Here is a 24,235-nt window from a genome sequence, read left to right on the forward strand (position 1 = left end):
AAGTGGCCGCAGAAAGTATTTGGCACTTAAGATACACCTAAAATCACTGCATTAGAAACAAAATACCAAATCAAGTGGCAATTATTTTAAAGAAAATATATAGAAATGCACTTTTGAAGCAAAACATTTCAAAGAAAAAAAGTTTGTTAGGTTTTGAATGATGAAACAATAGATATACTGTTAAAAGTATAGACAAATGTACAGTATCTGGATCCTTTCTGGTTGTCAAAGTGGTGTTAGTGGATCATGTTCATAGTTAATGTGATCAGCTATTTCTATTGGTTATTCGTGTGTGAACGAAGGGGAACTTACTTACTTAATTCACTAAAGTGATCTTGGCAGGAATTGGTTGCAAAAATGGCTCAGAAAAATGATATTAACTCTGAGAAAAGAAACAGAATTGCAATCTGCAAATCTGCAACTGATAACAAAATACTAGACTACTCTTCTCAGAGTTTGTGTCACTTTTCTGAGTCATTTTTGCAACCAACTCATCCCAAGGTCATTTTAATGAATGTATAAAGTTCTCCTCAGTTCATATTACGTGTCCTAAAGTAACCACAGGTGTACTTCATCACTCTGAACATGATCCACTAATGTTTGACAACCAGAAAATATCCAAATATGTATTTATTTTTTTAAACTAATACAATGAAATTCAATTGTGGCCCAACACAAATGTGTCCAAATACATTCTGGAGCCGCTGTATGTGACTGATGGTGTGGTTGAATGCATACTGGTTCTTACCAGAAAGGCACAGATGCTCCTCTGAGGAGACTCCCACTCAAAGCAGCTGTTGATATAGCAGCCAGCATTGATCAGGAACATGATACAGCGCCTCACTCTGTTGAAGTTCTGCAGCAGCAGCTGAGTGACAGAACAACAGTGACATTTCTCAATTAAACTGATTCACACTGACAAAACTACCAAACTAAAATAATTTTTTTAAATAAGGAAAATCATTACGCCTATAAAATGTCCCCATTTAGATAGCTAAGTAAACGTGCGTGTGTGTGTGTGTGTGTTTGGCAAACATACAAAAACATTTTTAAAAAATCTTACAGACCACAAACTTTTGAACGGTAGTGTATATAATATACATTTTAAATGATCATAATTTTAGTCATTGCTTATAAATTGATGTTGAAAATCTTAGGTCTAAAAGCACTACAACAATTGACTTTCAGCATTTAGACATAATGGGAAAAGTGATGTTAAGGAATAACACCAAAAATATAATGCAATTAAATATATTTATTTGTCATGTCTCTTTAATAAAAAGGTCTTATTCATGCTTCTGAGTGCGGGTGAACGGAAAATGACCGCTGCTTCCTATGTTCACAGGAAGATCAAACGCTCCTGCTCGCATTATGGCTTTAAAATGCTACGGCTTTGATCATAGTAAATATGTGAAGTGTAGGATTCGGGCCATCCCTTTAAAGTAGGCCTTTTCTGTTTGTCATTTGGGATTAATCAAAGTACATTTGAGGTGAAATACAATACCACACTACTAAAGAATAAAATATATCCGAGATGTTTGACAAAATGAGCTTCAGCAGTCGAAAGGACAGTATCAAGAAGTAAAAGCAAATCTTGTGGAGATAAATTTGATATGTTGCCCTCACTTTTCAGTTCGTGTGCACATCTTGCTGTCTCACTCGCAAACAGTTTAGGTGGGGGGCAAATTCACATCGAAAAAGTGCAGAGTGGGCACTTTCTAGCATGCATTCAGTTCTGCTTTATTGCGTCAGAGAGAGTGTCTGTGTGTGTGTGTTTGTCCCAAGCAGTGTCTCAGTGACAGGTCTGATTTGGGACAACCCCTACAATTCAGCTCTTTGTCAGGGATGGGGGGGAGACATTGAACAGGGTGACAAAAAGAAGCACAGCAGAATAACCACTGAGGTCCAAACTAAAGGATGGCCAATCTACTTATGCACCCCCAGCATTGACAGCTTGACATTTCTATTCAGCACCTCCAGAAGAGAAGGAAGAGACAAGGAGAAAGAGCAAGAGAGAGGGGGAAGATGAGGAGAAAGATGCTGCTGTCTACGACTTATGTTGGTGGGGGGTAATTTTATCAATGTCTTCAACAAAGGTGCGATTAAAGTGCTCTTGTTACCTGTTTGGACACTCGCGGCTCCTCTTCGATGTATTTCTGCTCGATGGGAATCAAAGTTCTCAAGCCGGCTTTTACCTGCAACATATAAACTTCATGCATAATCCACCATCGAGTTCAAGACATGATCACGATGCATCATTAACGAGCTAATATATGAAGACATCCCTCCATTTCACACACTCCACACCACACGGCCATGTGATGCTCTCTCAGACTCCCGCCTAAAATGGCGGACGGACACACACACAGCGGTACACAGACACACAAATAAAAGGCTGAGGAAAGGGGAGTCTTCAGTAATTAAAAGAGAGAATGAGGACAGGGACAGACAGCCAGGGAGAGGCTGAAGAGAACAAGCAAATAAAAGAAGTGAAAAACGCTCGAAAAAAGCAAGCGAGTAAAAGAGAGTGGGACTTACAATGTTATAAATCACGTCTATTTCGAGAAAGATGACCCCTTTGGTTGGCCCTGTCAGTTCCTTGCTTTTCAAGGCGTAAGCTTTGCGTTCTCCATTTTGGATCTGCGGGAGAGGGACATGACAGCCGTCTGTCTGGCAATACCCAGCTGAATACACTCTCTGTGTGACCTTTGAACCCCAGCTGCTGCATCTGACAGAGAGCCCAAAACAACTGTGGCGGCTCTGACAAGTACCTGTTCATTACGGCCCGACCACTGTCAGCTGCAAATTAACTATCCTGGGGAATCAGCCTGGGAGCGCACATTGCGTCCCCCCTTATCTTTTCTTTCTTCTCTGTTTTTGTTAGTAGCTTTTTCCCCCCAGTGTTTTTCTCACTTTCACATCTTACTCTATGATTACTCAAATCAATAAAGGTTAGACACATGCTTTGATTATTCCCCCCAACATTTTTTGTAAACTTGTGTGTGTGTGTGTGTGTGTTTTTGTCACTTTTACATTTTACTCTGATTACTACAATCAATAAAAGTTAGACACACGGCAATTTTTTAAAAATATATTTTAGTGCATTTTTCCAATCTCAAACTGATTCATTCTTGTAAGAAAAAGTCTGTAAACTCAAAACTTACATTTAACAACGGTATAGCCACTTTGCCCAAGAAGTCGGCACTTCGGTCTCTGTCTTCGTCAAAGACAGTCACCTCTAAGACTGAGTGGATGTCTTTCACATTGCTAGTTGAAGAAAAAGGGGTAGGTGAAGAAGTCATCGACTAATATTAAACACTGAAAAGATCTTTCAAGTCATGACAAAAAAATGTGATTCATCTAAATCCTTGGTGGCAATCTCCATTAAAAAAAGATGCTGCAATTCTCCACTTGAAATGCTATCTTTGAAAAGTAGGCTAAAGAGGAGAAGTCTAATGAAAGAAAATGAGGTTATTCTTTAAGAGATGGGCGCTCCTAGGAGAGGCTAGATTACCCAGCTTTCCATGGGAATTCACAAATGAATTTCCAGCCGTGAAGATTGAAAGATTATGAAAAAAAACATCAACCTCTAGATATCGAACTAATATAAGAAATTATGTATGGCACATTATCAAACAGCACAATGGCTGTACTTGCAGAGGGAGTGTAATCTCAAACAAAAAGTTAATTTTCTTCTTAAAGAAAAAAGTTTACTTATGTGTCACATTTTCATCTACCAATACAAAGCTTAATTAAATAATCCTGACTACATTATCCTGTAATCCTCAGTTCTCGGATGTATATCTCTATAAATCACATAGCCCATAAATACGGTATTTATTACTAAGCTTTTTCAATACACTGAATTAAAAATATATTTTTCCCACTTTTCATTTAATATCTTTTTATTTGGTTTACAATGACAAATTATATAATTTTCAAAATAGATAAAAAATAAATCAACTGCAAATTAATCATGATTTAATTTGCAATTATCATATTCTTTGCAGACTTAAAAATATTTACATTTTATACATTTACTTTTTTATATCAGCATTTGATATACTTTTATCAGTAGTGTAGTGTACTTGAAAATATATGATAAATTGTCAGACTGAAAATATGTGATTAAATGCAAATGCAAGCACTCTAGCACATGCAGATACACGCTTTTGACACTTACAACGTGAAGACTTTGTTCCACTCTGGGTTGAGGTTTTTGTACACGGTGTGCGTCTGTAACCGATCGTTGCTGAGCTCCACTACACAGAAGGGGTCACTCTTGCCTGTGAGGGACACACACACACATTAACTTTATCAGTTTCATTGAATTTACTGTGGTGTAATCCACTGGGTGGTGCGCTGGGGGGAATAACTACCTGATAAAGGTGAGGGGACAGTGAGCCTGAAGGGCTGGATCAAACCACACTGCTGTCTTTACCCAAACTAAAGCTTCAGCAGCAACTTATCACTGTGGAGCTGATTTGATATATTCATTTTGCCCCTGTGTGGTGTCGTTTGCTGTGGTTACACCGATAGAGCAGTTCGCACACAGGCAGATAAGCATTTCAGCCTTTGCGCTGCCCTAGAGCACTGTAAGGACATCTCTATCTCTGTCTGGTGTGAACACACACACATAGCTGGTCGTAGATGGGAATGATGACTTAAAAACACATGAACTGAATGTGGGAAATTTATAGAAAAATTTCCAGCCAATATATATGGAGATCATTGTAGATATTATCATGAGGCTTTCCGGTTGCTGACAGGGCATTCACATCGATAAATTAAAAGTGAGACACTTTTTAATAATCCTTTTTATCAATATATTTTTAAAAGTTCAATAGAATATTTTAATTCATGTACGAAATGCATTATTATAAGAAGTTGACTCTAGAGACATATTTATATAATCCACTGTCCTACATGCTTTGAAATAAACTATTAATATACGCATGTAAATAAATGTTCATAATTTAAAGGAATATTGTTCTCAACAAAAACTTAAACAACAAACTCTTCATATCAGCTTTGATCTAAACTTTTAGTCATTAAACAAATCTCTGAACAAAACAATTGGGAGCACTTTTGTTGTTTGTTGCAGAGCATAATTTTTAAAAGCTGGGGCCAAGAATAACATCCATAATGGTAATTTTAAAACGTGCTGCAAAGTTAAAATGCAGTATGAAACACTTCACTTCCCTGCATGCGAATAAAAGAAGCAAAGACATTTAGTTGACAAGCAAAATAAATGTCACAGTGATCAATGGAAAGTCCTTGCTGTCACCAGGCATATCAATTTCAGGGGTATATTGATCAGACTGAATCTTTTTTTAAATTCACCGTTTTTATACTCAGATGTATTTACATGCAGTGATTACGCTGGAATGTGTCTGATATAATAAAATAAGTTGACTAAATTGTTACAACCAAAATCTAGATTGTGAGTTTAATTTTAAACAAAAAGTGTGTACAGTATATTTTACAGTATACTGTATTTTTATGGAGTAGTAGAAAAAATACAGAAAAACAAGTTACAGAAATTCAGCTAGGAGATGAAATTATGGATTCACATTTTTATTTATTACATGAAAAAGTGTTTGCAAAAATAATAAAAGCATTTCAAGCATCTCATTTACAAAGTATTCACACAAATGCTTAATTTGCCATGACATCTAGTAATTGTGAGTATTTTCATCATTCAAAAATAATTTGCATCTGCTTAAATAAATGTATATTGATAGGCGCAAGAATGTACCACCCTATTCAATATCCTCGCGTTGACACTCGGTCATCCTCGGCGACAAACTACTACGTGTTCGTGAGGCAGCTGTCTGAGCAAATTACACGCTTCGCACTGAATGAAACTTTGACTCCCCAGGTGTGGCCGAGCAGACGCTATCTGTGGGTTAATTCTGGGCAAATCCTCATAGACCGGCGAGATGAGTTCAACCTCATTCCGGCTGCAATTTGATGAGCGTGCGGCACGCTGACGTACAAAGCAGTAATTACATTTTTCAGGTCTGGAAGGCATTTTAAATGAAATGCAGGAACGGTGTTAAGCAGAAGTACCTGCATGAGAGGAGCATTTAACCGCCCATAGCATTAATATATACAAACACACTGATGGCAGCGAGGGCAGAACAGTTCCTACTTTTGTTTGAAAACTGATTGTTAAGGAAATTGCCGACTGCCAGAGTAATGTCTGCATCCGAAGCAATCTATGTGAAGTATTGAGTGGCTCTATTCAGAAGGAAGGCAGTCTCCTGTCCCTAAATACTGTTGGTTTTACACACTGTCACCATTTATCCTGCTGGCCTGGAGTGGAGGCACTCCAGATAAAAGCCTCAATTAATTACAATGAAAAACAGACAGAAAGGAGGGGTAGGACAAAAAAAACACACTCGGTGGTGCAAGAAAGAGAACTACGATTTCCCTCACTTTTCTTTTTCTCTCGGCCACATATTCTTTTATGTCCACTCTCCTTCCCTTCCACTTTTCCCGGACTCTCCCTGTCTCCAGTGAGCTCTCTATTAGAGGAGGCACTGTTCCGTGGCCCGTAACCTTGTTGGCTGACACCTCGGTGCCAGGGCCGATTGAGACGGTGAGTCCGTGAGCGAGTCGGGGCTCTTAGAAAAGCTTTGTGCGCCGGCGCTTTGTGGCGGGAGAGGAGTGTGAAATCAGAGCTCATGAGGAGGCCACGGTTTCCCAGGGAACGCCAGACCGTGCTACGAGGTCAACATAGTGGGCCGGACCCCCGGAGAGGAGCGAGTAAAGGGGCGATTGCAGAACTGTGCAGCGAGCGGGAAGGGGGAGGCTGAAGGGTGTGAGAGGGGAGGGGGGGGTGGTCTGCCATTGAGCATGTCTTAATTAAAGGCGTCGATTAGGCGATTAGAGAGACGTTGAACGCAAAGCGCTTAGCGGAGAGGAACCTCGCGAGATGCTCCACCTTAAGAGTGACGGTGCTAATGACCTCTACGTCTCTGCCTCTAATTCTCTCTGTCTCTCTCGCTCTTTGTCACTCCTGTTTATTTCTTCCGCCTCACACCTTGTCTGCAACCGATTGTGCAGCCTTGATTAATATTCTTGTGCTGCGATTCTCAGCTTCATTTCCCACACAAGTGGTCAAATCAGACTCAGAACTGACTTTTCCTGCAAAATCGCTAAAGCTACACAAATATTTTTCAGTGTTCAATATTTTTAATAGTCCCAAACTCGCGACAATGATGCTATCTGTTTGCCTGACCAACAGTGGATGATTTGGAGTGTTTGAGAACAACCTTTATTTTTGCAATTCTGATGGATGTCATTAGTGGAGCAAAAAGTACACTCTTCATCTTTAAAGAAATAATTTACTTAAAAATGAACATTCTGTCATCAGTTAATTACCATGTCTTTCCAAACTTGAATGACTTTCTTTTTAGTGTCTAACACAAATGTAAATACTAAGTAGAATGTTAAAGCTAGGTTTTTTTTATTCTATAAATTGAATATATTGCAGGCATTGGAAAGGTTGTTTTCTAGCTACTGTGACTCCGTAGTGTTCAATGCAAGAAACAAACTCTCATGGGTTTGTAGCGACATGAGGGTGCAGAAATTATTTTGTTTTATTTTGGGATGAACTACACTACCATTCAAAAGTTTGGGGTAAGATTTATTTTTAAAAAGAAGTCTCTTATGCTCATCAAGTCTGCATATGTTTGATTAAAAATACAGTAAAACATAACATTAAATATTATTACAATTTAAAATAAATGTTATCTATTTTAATATATTTTAAAATGGATTTTATTCCTATGATGGCAAAGTTGAATTTTAATCAGCAATTACTTCATTTTTCAGTGTCACATGATTCTTCAGAAATCAGTCTAATATACTGATGTGATGCTCAGTAAACATTTCTTATTATTATCATTGTTATTATTGTTGTTGAACAGTTGCACTACATTTTTTTCAGGATTCTTTGATGAATAGAAAGTTCAAAAGAACACAATTAATTTGAAATAGAAATCTGTTGTAACATTTTAACTTTTGATCAGTTTAATGCAGGGGTGTCCAAACTCGGTCTTGAAGGGCTGGTGTCCTGAAGAGTTTAGCTCCAACCCCAATTAAACACACCTAAACCAGCTCGCTCTCCCTCTGTCTTTTCGCTCTGTGTCACTCCTGTTTATTTCTGCCGCCTCACACCTTGTCTGCAACCGATTGTGCAGCCTTGATTAATATTCTTGTGCTGCGATTCTCAGCTTCATTTCCCACACAAGTGGTCAAATAAAACTCAGAACTGACTTTTCCTGCAAAATCGCTAAAGCTACACAAATATTTTTCAGTGTTCAATATTTTTAATAGTCCCAAACTCGCGATAATGATGCTATCTGTTTGCCTGACCAACGGTGGATGATTTGGAGTGTTTGAGAACAACCTTTATTTTTGCAATTCTGTTGGATGTCAGTGGAGCAAAAAGTACACTCTTCATCTTTAAAGAAATCATTTACTTAAAAATGAACATTCTGTTATCAGTTAATTACCATGTCTTTCCAAACTGGAATGACTTTCTTTTTAGTGTCTAACACAAATGTAAATACTAAGTAGAATGTTAAAGCTAGGTTTTTTTTTATTCTATAAATTGAATATATTGCAGGCATCTAGATACTGTGACTCCGTAGTGTTCAATGCAAGAAACAAACTCTCATGGGTTTGTAGCGACATGAGGGTGCAGAAATTATTTTGTTTTATTTTGGGATGAACTACACTACCATTCAAAAGTTTGGGGTGAGATTTATTTTTAAAAAGAAGCCTCTTATGCTCATCAAGTCTGCATATGTTTGATTAAAAATACAGTAAAACATAACATTAAATATTATTACAATTTAAAATAAATGTTATCTATTTTAATATATTTTAAAATGGATTTTATTCCTGTGATGGCAAAGTTGAATTTTAATCAGCAATTACTTCATTTTTCAGTGTCACATGATTCTTCAGAAATCAGTCTAATATACTGATGTGATGCTCAGTAAACATTTCTTATTATTATCATTGTTATTATTGTTGTTGAACAGTTGCACTACTTATTTTTGTGGGAACTGTGATACATTTTTTCAGGATTCTTTGATGAATAGAAAGTTCAAAAGAACACAATTAATTTGAAATAGAAATCTGTTGTAACATTTTAACTTGCCAGACCGTGCTACGAGGTCAACATAGTGGGCCGGACCCCCGGAGAGGAGCGAGTAAAGGGGCGATTGCAGAACTGTGCAGCGAGCGGGAAGGGGGAGGCTGAAGGGTGTGAGAGGGGAGGGGGGTGGTCTGCCATTGAGCATGTCTTAATTAAAGGCGTCGATTAGGCGATTAGAGAGACGTTGAACGCAAAGCGCTTAGCGGAGAGGAACCTCGCGAGATGCTCCACCTTAAGAGTGACGGTGCTAATGACCTCTACGTCTCTGCCTCTAATTCTCTCTGTCTCTCTCGCTCTTTGTCACTCCTGTTTATTTCTTCCGCCTCACACCTTGTCTGCAACCGATTGTGCAGCCTTGATTAATATTCTTGTGCTGCGATTCTCAGCTTCATTTCAAACACATTATTTTCCAAGGCTGCATGATACATTAAACCCGCGATGTGCGCCATTTCATCAGATTTGTAAGGTAAATCATTAAATCATTTAAGCAAACTCAGGATTCATCTACCAATACAAAGCTTAATTAAATAATCCTGACTACATTATCCTGTAATCCTCAGTTCTCGGATGTATATCTCTATAAATCACATAGCCCATAAATACGGTATTTATTACTAAGCTTTTTCAATACACTGAATTAAAAATATATTTTTCCCACTTTTCATTTAATATCTTTTTATTTGGTTTACAATGACAAATTATATAATTTTCAAAATAGATAAAAAATAAATCAACTGCAAATTAATCATGATTTAATTTGCAATTATCATATTCTTTGCAGACTTAAAAATATTTACATTTTATACATTTACTTTTTTATATCAGCATTTGATATACTTTTATCAGTAGTGTAGTGTACTTGAAAATATATGATAAATTGTCAGACTGAAAATATGTGATTAAATGCAAATGCAAGCACTCTAGCACATGCAGATACACGCTTTTGACACTTACAACGTGAAGACTTTGTTCCACTCTGGGTTGAGGTTTTTGTACACGGTGTGCGTCTGTAACCGATCGTTGCTGAGCTCCACTACACAGAAGGGGTCACTCTTGCCTGTGAGGGACACACACACACATTAACTTTATCAGTTTCATTGAATTTACTGTGGTGTAATCCACTGGGTGGTGCGCTGGGGGGAATAACTACCTGATAAAGGTGAGGGGACAGTGAGCCTGAAGGGCTGGATCAAACCACACTGCTGTCTTTACCCAAACTAAAGCTTCAGCAGCAACTTATCACTATGGAGCTGATTTGATATATTCATTTTGCCCCCATGTGGAGTCGTTTCCTGTTGTTACACCGATACAGTGGTTTGCACACAGGTAGATAAGCATTTCAGCCTTTGCTCTGCCTAGAGCACTGTGAGGACATCTCTATCCCCGTCTGGTGTGAACACACACATACACATAGCTGGTCGCAGACGGAGGACAGAAAGGAATGACGAATTAAATACATATGGACTGAATGTGGGAAATTTGTAGAAAACTTTCTGGGTAAAATATATGGAGATCATTGTAGATATTATCATGAGGCTTTCCGGTTGCTGACAGGGCATTCACATCGATAAATTAAAAGTGAGACACTTTTTAATAATCCTTTTTATCAATATATTTTTAAAAGTTCAATAGAATATTTTAATTCATGTACGAAATGCATTATTATAAGAAGTTGACTCTAGAGACATATTTATATAATCCACTGTCCTACATGCTTTGAAATAAACTATTAATATACGCATGTAAATAAATGTTCATAATTTAAAGGAATATTGTTCTCAACAAAAACTTAAACAACAAACTCTTCATATCAGCTTTGATCTAAACTTTTAGTCATTAAACAAATCTCTGAACAAAACAATTGGGAGCACTTTTGTTGTTTGTTGCAGAGCATAATTTTTAAAAGCTGGGGCCAAGAATAACATCCATAATGGTAATTTTAAAACGTGCTGCAAAGTTAAAATGCAGTATGAAACACTTCACTTCCCTGCATGCGAATAAAAGAAGCAAAGACATTTAGTTGACAAGCAAAATAAATGTCACAGTGATCAATGGAAAGTCCTTGCTGTCACCAGGCATATCAATTTCAGGGGTATATTGATCAGACTGAATCTTTTTTTAAATTCACCGTTTTTATACTCAGATGTATTTACATGCAGTGATTACGCTGGAATGTGTCTGATATAATAAAATAAGTTGACTAAATTGTTACAACCAAAATCTAGATTGTGAGTTTAATTTTAAACAAAAAGTGTGTACAGTATATTTTACAGTATACTGTATTTTTATGGAGTAGTAGAAAAAATACAGAAAAACAAGTTACAGAAATTCAGCTAGGAGATGAAATTATGGATTCACATTTTTATTTATTACATGAAAAAGTGTTTGCAAAAATAATAAAAGCATTTCAAGCATCTCATTTACAAAGTATTCACACAAATGCTTAATTTGCCATGACATCTAGTAATTGTGAGTATTTTCATCATTCAAAAATAATTTGCATCTGCTTAAATAAATGTATATTGATAGGCGCAAGAATGTACCACCCTATTCAATATCCTCGCGTTGACACTCGGTCATCCTCGGCGACAAACTACTACGTGTTCGTGAGGCAGCTGTCTGAGCAAATTACACGCTTCGCACTGAATGAAACTTTGACTCCCCAGGTGTGGCCGAGCAGACGCTATCTGTGGGTTAATTCTGGGCAAATCCTCATAGACCGGCGAGATGAGTTCAACCTCATTCCGGCTGCAATTTGATGAGCGTGCGGCACGCTGACGTACAAAGCAGTAATTACATTTTTCAGGTCTGGAAGGCATTTTAAATGAAATGCAGGAACGGTGTTAAGCAGAAGTACCTGCATGATGAGAGGAGCATTTAACCGCCCATAGCATTAATATATACAAACACACTGATGGCAGCGAGGGCAGAACAGTTCCTACTTTTGTTTGAAAACTGATTGTTAAGGAAATTGCCGACTGCCAGAGTAATGTCTGCATCCGAAGCAATCTATGTGAAGTATTGAGTGGCTCTATTCAGAAGGAAAGCAGTCTCCTGTCCCTAAATACTGTTGGTTTTACACACTGTCACCATTTATCCTGCTGGCCTGGAGTGGAGGCACTCCAGATAAAAGCCTCAATTAATTACAATGAAAAACAGACAGAAAAGAGGGGTGGGACAAAAAAAACCCACATTCGGTGATGCAAGAACGAGAACTAAGATTTCCCTCTCTTTTTCTTTTTCTCTCGGCCACATTATCTTTTATGTTCACTCTCCTTGCCTTCCACTTTTCCTGGACTCTCCCTGTCTCCAGTGAGCTCTCTATTAGAGGAGGCACTGTTCCGTGGCCCGTAACCTTGTTGGCTGACACCTCGGTGCCAGGGCCGATTGAGACGGTGAGTCCGTGAGCGAGTCGGGGCTCTTAGAAAAGCTTTGTGCGCCGGCGCTTTGTGGCGGGAGAGGAGTGTGAAATCAGAGCTCATGAGGAGGCCACGGTTTCCCAGGGAACGCCAGACCGTGCTACGAGGTCAACATAGTGGGCCGGACCCCCGGAGAGGAGCGAGTAAAGGGGCGATTGCAGAACTGTGCAGCGAGCGGGAAGGGGGAGGCTGAAGGGTGTGAGAGGGGAGGGGGGTGGTCTGCCATTGAGCATGTCTTAATTAAAGGCGTCGATTAGGCGATTAGAGAGACGTTGAACGCAAAGCGCTTAGCGGAGAGGAACCTCGCGAGATGCTCCACCTTAAGAGTGACGGTGCTAATGACCTCTACGTCTCTGCCTCTAATTCTCTCTGTCTCTCTCGCTCTTTGTCACTCCTGTTTATTTCTTCCGCCTCACACCTTGTCTGCAACCGATTGTGCAGCCTTGATTAATATTCTTGTGCTGCGATTCTCAGCTTCATTTCCCACACAAGTGGTCAAATCAGACTCAGAACTGACTTTTCCTGCAAAATCGCTAAAGCTACGCAAATATTTTTCAGTGTTCAATATTTTTAATAGTCCCAAACTCGCGACAATGATGCTATCTGTTTGCCTGACCAACAGTGGATGATTTGGAGTGTTTGAGAACAACCTTTATTTTTGCAATTCTGATGGATGTCATTAGTGGAGCAAAAAGTACACTCTTCATCTTTAAAGAAATAATTTACTTAAAAATGAACATTCTGTCATCAGTTAATTACCATGTCTTTCCAAACTTGAATGACTTTCTTTTTAGTGTCTAACACAAATGTAAATACTAAGTAGAATGTTAAAGCTAGGTTTTTTTTTATTCTATAAATTGAATATATTGCAGGCATTGGAAAGGTTGTTTTCTAGCTACTGTGACTCCGTAGTGTTCAATGCAAGAAACAAACTCTCATGGGTTTGTAGCGACATGAGGGTGCAGAAATTATTTTGTTTTATTTTGGGATGAACTACACTACCATTCAAAAGTTTGGGGTAAGATTTATTTTTAAAAAGAAGTCTCTTATGCTCATCAAGTCTGCATATGTTTGATTAAAAATACAGTAAAACATAACATTAAATATTATTACAATTTAAAATAAATGTTATCTATTTTAATATATTTTAAAATGGATTTTATTCCTGTGATGGCAAAGTTGAATTTTAATCAGCAATTACTTCATTTTTCAGTGTCACATGATTCTTCAGAAATCAGTCTAATATACTGATGTGATGCTCAGTAAACATTTCTTATTATTATCATTGTTATTATTGTTGTTGAACAGTTGCACTACTTATTTTTGTGGGAACTGTGATACATTTTTTCAGGATTCTTTGATGAATAGAAAGTTCAAAAGAACACAATTAATTTGAAATAGAAATCTTTTGTAACATTTTAACTTTTGATCAGTTTAATGCAGGGGTGTCCAAACTCGGTCTTGAAGGGCCGGTGTCCTGAAGAGTTTAGCTCCAACCCCAATTAAAGACACCTAAACCAGCTAATCAAGCTCTTACTAGGCATACTAGAAACTTAAAGGCAGGTGTGTTGAGGCAAGTTGGAGCTAAACTCTGCAGGACACCGGCCCTCCAGGACAGACTCAGAACTGACTTTTCCTGCAAAATCGCTAAAGCTACGCAAATATTTTTCAGTGTTCAATATTTTTAATAGTCCCAAACTCGCGACAATGATGCTATCTGTTTGCCTGACCAACAGTGGATGATTTGGAGTGTTTGAGAACAACCTTTATTTTTGCAATTCTGATGGATGTCATTAGTGGAGCAAAAAGTACACTCTTCATCTTTAAAGAAATAATTTACTTAAAAATGAACATTCTGTCATCAGTTAATTACCATGTCTTTCCAAACTTGAATGACTTTCTTTTTAGTGTCTAACACAAATGTAAATACTAAGTAGAATGTTAAAGCTAGGTTTTTTTTATTCTATAAATTGAATATATTGCAGGCATTGGAAAGGTTGTTTTCTAGCTACTGTGACTCCGTAGTGTTCAATGCAAGAAACAAACTCTCATGGGTTTGTAGCGACATGAGGGTGCAGAAATTATTTTGTTTTATTTTGGGATGAACTACACTACCATTCAAAAGTTTGGGGTAAGATTTATTTTTAAAAAGAAGTCTCTTATGCTCATCAAGTCTGCATATGTTTGATTAAAAATACAGTAAAACATAACATTAAATATTATTACAATTTAAAATAAATGTTATCTATTTTAATATATTTTAAAATGGATTTTATTCCTATGATGGCAAAGTTGAATTTTAATCAGCAATTACTTCATTTTTCAGTGTCACATGATTCTTCAGAAATCAGTCTAATATACTGATGTGATGCTCAGTAAATATTTCTTATTATTATCATTGTTATTATTGTTGTTGAACAGTTGCACTACATTTTTTTCAGGATTCTTTGATGAATAGAAAGTTCAAAAGAACACAATTAATTTGAAATAGAAATCTGTTGTAACATTTTAACTTTTGATCAGTTTAATGCAGGGGTGTCCAAACTCGGTCTTGAAGGGCTGGTGTCCTGAAGAGTTTAGCTCCAACCCCAATTAAACACACCTAAACCAGCTAATCAAGCTCTTACTAGGCATACTAGAAACTTAAAGGCAGGTGTGTTGAGGCAAGTTGGAGCTAAACTCTGCAGGACACCGGCCCTCCAGGACAGAGTTTGGGCACCCCTGGTTTAATGCATGATTGCTTAAAAAAAGTGTTAATTTCTAAAAAAAAAAATTTTTGAATGGTAGTGTGTAGGGCTGTTGCGATTCGTCGATTTTTTAAAATCCTCGACTTAATTTTGCTCTTGTCGACTAACCGGTAAAAATACCAGAAGTGGCGCATATCACAGACGAGAATGTATAAAACACATTATTAGTCTGTTTTCCAAGGCTGCATGATACATTAAACCCGCGATGTGCGCCATTTCATCAGATTTGTAAGGTAAATCATTTATAAATCTAAGCAAACTCAGAATACATCGCGGTTTCAAAATAAAAGCTCAAACCCTCACTCTGAGTTTACACGTTTCGATGTCCCCATATTCTTTTAATTACAGTGGCTATAGCATTTCTGTCCTAAAGAAATAGCCAAATATAAAAGATTAAGTTGACATTTTAATTAAATTATGCTTGGTCAATATTTAACAAGGATTAGATCGCACAGTAATGTGTAAAAATTACCATCAGGCCGTTGGTGCCCTCTGCAGGTCTTTGTTGTAATGCGTAATGTACATTAGCTCTATTGTTTATAATACATTATGTATTTTAACAGTTTTGTTCAGTAAAACCATATGATTTCTTGCTTTTGGTACTTTATTTGAACTTTATTATTATTGCCTAATTGCTATTATATATGTATTTTAAGTAATTTTAAAGGCTATTGTTCACTTACATCTATTTTTATTACCACAAAAAAAAAAATTATAATTATAGGGCACTATGAAATCAGTTTTATTTCCAAATTCATTTTTTTCCATTTTCATTTTTCTATACTCTATTTTAATGGTTAAATTAAATTTTATTAATCAAAAAGCCAGTCTAATTAATTGAGTTTTACAGTTTTATCTTTACCAAATTCTGTTTTCCAATATTTTCTGGATTTCATTTTAATGGTTCCATTACATTTTAATAATCAAAAGCATATCCAACTAATCGATTTTATTTACAAATAAAAATAAAAGTTTTTTTTTTTTTTTTCAGAAATACTGTACATTTACATTTTTCTCCTAAATAAATTCTGGTAAATAGTATTTCTAGTAAATACTCCTTTAAAAAGTGTTTTTTGATTATAATTTTATTAGCAGTAGACTATAACATGTGGATATGTTGTCATTCTTACACTATAATACTGAACTTTGATTTCAGTGATTTGGACTATGAGATGGACACTTGCCAGTATACAAAAAATTGAAAAAAAAAAAATGTGTCCGTATCCAAAAACGAAAAAATAAAAATAAAAATCAGAATCTATTTTTTTCTAAAATAACATTGTATTTAATAGCTCTAATATTAAAAATTGTAAAGCTCTCTTATGCTAACAAATATCTTAATTGTTTATTTTTATTTTTCCTAAGTAATTTAAATTAAACGAAGCTTAGAAGTCTCCTGAGCTATAAAAGAGCAACCTCTGAGAAATAAAACTTTCGTGCAAGTGTGCCTAATAAATGCACAGAAATGGAAAGTTGTCCGTTAGATTAAATAAAATATGTCTGTACATCTCTGCCCTCTATATGAACCACAGTAAAAGTCGAAGAAACTCTTGTGACATTTCCAGACAGACACTTTCAAATGCGAGTGAATGGAGCTGGACTGACAGAGATGACACAATCTCACTGGTGTGCCGTCAAAAGCACTGGAGACTTCACTTTAATTCACTTTTTGGCAATAAGCCCTACACATACCCAGAGGAATAATTATAATTTGAATTTCTCAAGTCGGGCCAGGCTGCAGACTTAATTCATTATACACTCGGACTGGCTTTGCCTGTTATGAACGATATTATTGTTGAAAATCCTCTGATAGCAAACGAGTGGAGGGGGGGAGGTGATGATTGAGGGGGAAATTTTTTTTTTTTCACATACATTCAATCCATGATTTCTCAGTAGATATCAAGGGCTTGTTATTTGTGATTATTGCAGCCTTGAAGAAAAGTGACAGATTTTTTGGGGAGGGAACTGGTGCATTTCCATAGCAGAGGAATTTCAGATTTGCAAAGGGTGCTGGCTTTTCAGACCCCTCAAAAGACAGGCAAGGAGATTGAAAAGCTCAGGAGATGAGGCCTCTTTATTTTTTTAATGAAAGGCTGAAGAATATATTTCGGCAAGGCAAGGCCAACTCATATGGTACGCCGAGGAGAAGAGCAGTTTAGTCCCATTACAGGAAAGAGGTAGCGCATAAGCACTTGCGCACACACACACTCAGAGCCCCTTCTAACCCCCAACCAGACAGTAGGGACCGAAAAGCGAGAGAAGGGGAGGTGTGAGATGGCAGGGCTGTGTCTTGAGTGACAGCTTGTCACCATGACGTCTTATTCCATCTCTGTTGTGGAGAAAATGAATGTCACCGCGCAGAGCCTTATGACTCGCTGTCATCTCGCAGGCGCTCACCTTTTATCAATGCTCTAAATAACATTTCAAGCCCACCGTCTCCAGCCGGACAATCCGGTCAGGGGACATTAAATCGGATGACTGTGAAATGTCATAATAAAAATGGAATGCTAACAGCTTCCACCCCCCTCTTCCCTGCCTCCCTCTTTTGCTGCTCTCTCACTCTTTTCCTCCTACTTCCCGTCCTTACACACACACATTGCTGTTCTTGTTCACATTTTGATTTGGAAGCGAGTGACAGGGCCAGAGAGGAACTGTGCGCCTCCACTTCAACAGAGGTCACCCTGGCCCTGATGCCCATTAACGTCCATTACACACGAGTCGCCCGCACTCGCCCGGCTACTATTAAAATGCATAATTTCGCTCTGCTTACAACAACAGCTGTGAAGCGGAGATACAGTCCTCCTCTCTGGGAATATTGAGAAATAACTGTTTAAAGACTGAGATCAATGAGCTCCAATGAAGATGCAATCGTATTTGAGGCTCATCTTTTTCATTTTTTTTAAATCGAGAATGACTAAAAGAATCTGATTAAATGCAAATCTATGAATAGAAAAGAGATATAAGTTCTAAAATTTTTCAGAAGCACAAAGACTTACATATATTATATATATATATATATACACACATATTAATTCACATTTATTATTATGACTTAATGATTAAATTAAATAATAATAATTATTATTACTATTTCATTAGAATTATACTAACTCATTGTTCATTGTAAATTGATGTCAATGAATAGTTTTTATAAATTAATATGTATAAATAATGTATTATTATTCTATTGTTCATTGTTAGTTTGACAATTATTAGTTAAATGTAAAAAAATATGATTAATTATTACTATTAATATATTATGTTAGCTCATCAATTACTATTTTTTATGTAAATAAAAAGTTAATAAAGTATTTTTCATTTTTAACTATTGCCTTAATTCTACATATACAACCTTCTGTAAAGTCTTACCAGCTTTTATCAGTCTTATACATTTATTGTGCGCACACAGAAAGATAAAGCTAACTCAACTTTAGGCAGATTTGTTTACTTAAAAATAAAAACTTACATGAGTTTTTACCTATGTCATGTTGTAACGCTTGTGAAGTAAATTAAAGAGTTGGAGATGTGACATGACGTGCTGAATGACAGGTAGACGACAATTCTTCATTCTCTGCCATTAACACACCTTAACAAGGCTCCCAGGCCCACACACCCTATACGCAAAGCGCTGAAAGTCATCTGATATGCCTCCTCCACTTTAATGATGTATCTGAGGCTGGTGCAATGCTGCATTAAAATACTTAATTGCATTCTGTGCAAACCCCCCCCACCCTCTCAACCCCCATCCACGGCAAGTGAGGACAGCCGCAGTTTAAGTTGGGAGCATCTGCAGTTTCACAGCATCTCTATACCTCCAGCACCCAGTCTCTACCCCCAACCTCCCGCTCTTAAACACTTTATTTGTTTGGAGGACGTCGGCAGTCTCCTGGCACTTTAACACCAAGCGTTGATAACTAGTTATGGGCGTTTTGCGCCGCAACTCGTGTTATCCTCAGACAGCTGATCATACACTGATAGAGAGGAGGAAAACGTTGGAAGCCCATACTCTCGCAGTGGCCCTGTCTATCTTGAATGTGGGTGGACTACCACTTTGCCCGAGCTAATCTGTTTAAGGCGTATTGTGCGGCGCTAACACCGGCATTTTCTGTTATCTGCCACGCTTGATAAGGTACATCTTTATTAAATTCACTTCTGTGAATGGGTGTCAAGAAGGGAACCGGGAATATGCTAATAGTATGGACAAATGAATGTCCTTTTTTTATCCACTGTCCCATCCCCCCCCCCCCCCCATCTTTTCTTGAGCATATCTGTCCCTATCGGACTGCAGGCTAGGGTGCTAATGAATGCCTGGATGCAGAGTACAAGGTGGGGGAGCGGGTGGGGAACGAGGGAGCGAAACATCTATCCTTTACCACCAGAAAAGAAAAAAAAAGACTGGTGTTGGGCAAGGTGAAATAGCTTTTCTTTTCATTTTGCACACCAGCCCCTCCCATCTCAGCGACCAGTACCCCATCTTTCCCCCCTTTCTTGTCAGGAGACGCATATTACGCTTTACAATTCTGGTCCAACAGCTCCCCCTAGTGGACGTGGGGTGACAAGATGGCATCGAAGAGCACGACGCTGCTAACCCGTTATTCGCACGGTTATGTAGGTCACCTGTCCGCCGTTTGGCCTGTGGAGTGTTTTCCACCAGTACTTAACCGAAGATCAAACACATCTCCCAGCATGACTTCCCACTTCAATTAGAGCAAAGTATTGCGCACAAACCTGTTTTGCCAAGAACCAGGTTAGCGAAACGCGCTGAAACAAACCTAAACACGTTGGGCCTCTTAAAACAGTCACGATTCAGGAGCTTCTTCAGTCGCATTACCCCCGAGAGCAGCTGTATCGAGTGTGAACAAAAAGTGGCCCTTTTGTTTCAGCTCTGTCCCTTTCTATTGGCATGTAAAGAGGTGGCAGAGAGCCGCAAATAGCAGCGAACGAAGGGTTAACAGGCTAAAGACAAAGCGAGAGGCTGGGAGCATTGTGCTAGAGTGAGGACTGGAGGGCCTCGGGGCCATGATGGGCCAAGGGCCTCCGCATAGGGACACTGGGCTCCTTTCAGCCCGGGCCTTTCAAGAGCACACCCTGCCTGAAAAGAGCCTGTCACAGCCCCCCACTACTGCTCTCCTTCACAGCTCTCTATCCCAATCAGCTCCTCTCTCCCTTTCCTCAGAGAGCGGGGAGGCCCGATCCTTCTCTCTACAGGCCTGAACCAATCTCTGGCCCCCAGAGGTTGAGCGCTTTTCAAAAGGAGGTCATATCACTGAGGTTCTGCCAGGTCTGAGAACCCGGCGCCAACTGAGACGCAATTCAGCCCCGTCTATGCATATGAGGCACATATACACTGAGAGAGAACACTTCAATACACTACTTTATCAGAGCACTACATCTGATGACATACTAACACAAAGTTTAGGCCAAGAGATGTGACTCTATAGTGACATTTATCGAAAAACAGCCAAACTTATCTTAAAAATGGTTACAATTTACCAAAAACATCTACACTTAGAATAAGACGAGACAACTATAGATCACATTCATGAAAATCTTCCTCAACAAAGAAGTTAAGTTTCTAAAGATAAACTCTAAGAAGTTTGTAAGGGCGTTCCTAATTGCAATTCTTGAACATTCTTAAGAAATTCTCAAATATTTTCATAAGAACATCCTATTTTTGTTATCTGATTGTATGGCGGTTCTTGTCGAAGACTTAGTAAACAGCTCAATGGAAAACACTTCAAAGTCTGTCTTTCTGAAGTCCTTTTTATGGGCACTCTCACGTGCTGAATGCTACCAAAATTTTGTAATTATAAAATTAAAAACAAGGACACATTTGATTTTTGTAAAAAAGTCACTTCATACACGTAATCATGACCAACTGTTTGGGGGGTTATTTACACAAATTTATAAGAACATTCTTTTTAGGAATTCAAACTCTTCTCAACATTTACTTTAGAACAAGCTTAAGAGGACAAAAGTTAGAACATTCTTATGAAATGTTTTTGGAAATACAAAAGAATACAACATGTCCATAACTTAATTCTTAACATAGAAAATAAGAATAAAGCAGTTTAAGAAGAATTTCAAGAATGTTTCCTGAATCTGGCCACTGGTTTTTCTCAACAACAAAACAAGAGTCTGTTATGCATTTTTACATTTTCATTAAGATGCTATGTAGCATGTTTGTCTAGTCATATTTCTTGTTGGCTGTAGGCACACTCAAAGTGTTTTGAATATAAGAGCTTTGTCCTTACGTATCTGTGGAGAATCTCCTTCCTCTCGTGGAGGTCGTCCAATATGTTGACGGACAGGTCAGAAATGGAGACAGCAGCAGAGGCTGTGAGCGTGACCAGCAGCACCAGTGAGCCCTCACCCTCCTCCAGAGGCAGGTCCAGTCTGTGTGTGCACTCCTTTGAGAGAAGAGAGAGGTCCACCTGGCACCTGACACACACACAACACCATCATCATCATCAACATCATTACACAAACACATGCTGTCTTACAGGATTTCAAATGCATGACAAGAGAAAGACAGCAGAAAAGAAAGAAAGAAACCTAAACAAAATGTTCATTGAATGGCTGTATCTTTAACTGCGGGCACTTCTGACCCTTTTTCACTTAAACAAATGTAATTTCCACCACAATTCAAAACCTTCATTTTGATGATGGAAATAACATTAATGGAAAATACATTTATCTTATAAAACTGTCCGTCTCCTCTTCTATGCTGAGGCTAATTCTATTGCTAGCATTTTATGTATCTTAAATACACATTTACAAGTTATTTTTAAACTTTTTGCATAATTTGACAAAATTACACTTTGATTGGAAATCACACGTCTCTTATTTGATCTTAAGCTCCTCACTGACACTCATCTATACAAGTATACTAATAATAATAAAAAAAACTTGGTTGTGATAAAAATGTCAGTACAATAAACACAAACACTGTAAATGTGAAGTTTAAAATGTGTAGTGGACATAACAGGTGTTTTTGGTCGAGGAAGCAACTGGTTGTCACAACATAGCTTTGCTCCAAAATATTAATTATCAATTATAAAATTAGTTTGTTTAAATATTTTTGATGGATTTTTGCTGCTTTGATAAAACAGCTGCATTATGTATTGATTGTGAGAGGTGATGACTTGCTCATTTCCAAGTCAAAACTGGAATGTTAACTATTTATTATGATTTAAGAGGAAAAGAAAAGAAAAGGTACAATACTGTTCAAAAGATTGGGGTCAATAAGATTATTTATTTATGTATTTATATATTAATTTATGTGTATGTATATATTTTTTCAGTATACTACTACTACTATTAATAAAAAAAATATTTATATGAGATAATAATATAGTAACAATAATAATTCAAGCAGTTTATATCAGTATGAGATTATGTTGGAACTGTAAATGAGACCGCTTTTAATGTGATTACTCTTAATAATAGGTAAAGCAATCCTGTTACATTCAAATATCTTTAAAAAGTCAGAAGTAACTTATCACTTTTTTTCAACTTCCCCCAACAACAAAGAAGAAAACCGAGAGAGAAAAAGTGCATGAGGCACAAAGAAACCACAAGAGAGTAAACGGCTGAATAATTGCACTAGAATATAGTTTGTTCCCAGCAAATACTCTATAAATATTCCACTGCATGTTCCCACTGTGACAATGTGTTCTTCTCTACAGGAACATCATGCAGGTACGGAAAGCTTCAATTGATCCTGAATGGAGTAACTAATGTGAACATCAGTGCTGGATAGCGCTGGACAACTCATGGTCAGAGGAGGACTCAAGTAGATTAGCGTTTAGTGGAGAGAAATAGCCAATTACAAGAATGCCACCCGACTGATCCTGACATGCCACCTCTATGAACAGGAGGACTGGTGTAGGGGACGGACAGGAAACTAAGTAAACTTGGCTGCCTCGTTCCCACATCGCACAGCCATTAACTCTACAGTCAATCACTCCTCATGGGGTTTTGTCAAAGGCTGCAATTCTCAAACTCTTTCCCTCATTCTCCCTCTCTCACTTACACACAGGAACTGTCTATGAGAGGACAGTTTGAAGCATGAATTACTTTAGCTGCAACATACCATACAGTAAACCTGTTATTTAATAGTAGGCCTATTATACAGTTCTGTAGAATTATGGTTCTGATTGGTCAATTGCAGCATTTACCAGTCAAACTTTTATTTATGTATTTATATATATATATATATATACAGTGGGGAAAAAAAGTATTTAGTCAGCCACCAATTGTGCAAGTTCTCCCACTTAAAAAGATGAGAGAGGCCTGTAATTTTCATCATAGGTATACCTCAACTATGAGAGACAAAATGAGAAAAAAAATCCAGAAAATCACATTGTAGGATTTTTAAAGAATTTATTTGCAAATTATGGTGGAAAATAAGTATTTGGTCAATAACAAAATACAGGTAAATTGTATCTAACATCACTGTGCAGTCTCTTTCCACTTACATAATAAAAATACATATACATTGTGTCTATTTATTTATTTGGAAAGGAGCTTTGCACTGAGGTCCTTAACACATTGTCAGGGTTTATTTTGCATTAATGATTGGCTATGAAACAGACAGTATACAGTATACAGTATACACTTTTACAATTAAAACCTAAAAACACTAAACAAAGAATTTGGTTTTTATTAATGCATCAGTCTACATACCATTTCATCACTAGGAGTGATTTTAGCGATTACCATACAAATATTATTGCACACTCTCCATCTCTTGTATATTGTCATTTAGATCACAAGCACTTCTGAATACCAATGGAATGGTTACTTTTTAGAAAGGAAAAACAATAATTTTTTCTTTCAGAGAGGAGTTGCATTCTGTTCGACATGGACTGTAGTAACAGTTTTTACTCTAT

The 24,235-nt window shown here is 37.4% G+C and overlaps 1 protein-coding gene across 1 annotated transcript in view; it reads right to left on the reverse strand.

The window, feature by feature from the left end:
- Positions 1-658: 658 nt before the first annotated feature.
- Positions 659-24,235, reverse strand: part of LOC107555460 (multiple C2 and transmembrane domain-containing protein 1-like) — a 146,659-nt gene continuing 123,082 nt past the window's right edge. The window contains exons 12-17 of the mRNA XM_016238275.1: positions 21,596-21,782; positions 4,184-4,308; positions 3,165-3,267; positions 2,539-2,640; positions 2,121-2,195; positions 659-868 (exon numbers count right to left, since the gene is read on the reverse strand). Coding sequence (XP_016093761.1) covers positions 659-868; positions 2,121-2,195; positions 2,539-2,640; positions 3,165-3,267; positions 4,184-4,308; positions 21,596-21,782 — 802 coding nt within the window. The remainder of the gene's footprint in view (positions 869-2,120; positions 2,196-2,538; positions 2,641-3,164; positions 3,268-4,183; positions 4,309-21,595; positions 21,783-24,235) is intronic.

The sequence above is a fragment of the Sinocyclocheilus grahami genome, unplaced genomic scaffold, assembly GCF_001515645.1.
Source record: "Sinocyclocheilus grahami isolate Dianchi unplaced genomic scaffold, SAMN03320097.WGS_v1.1 scaffold535.1, whole genome shotgun sequence".
Lineage (NCBI taxonomy): Eukaryota > Metazoa > Chordata > Actinopteri > Cypriniformes > Cyprinidae > Sinocyclocheilus > Sinocyclocheilus grahami.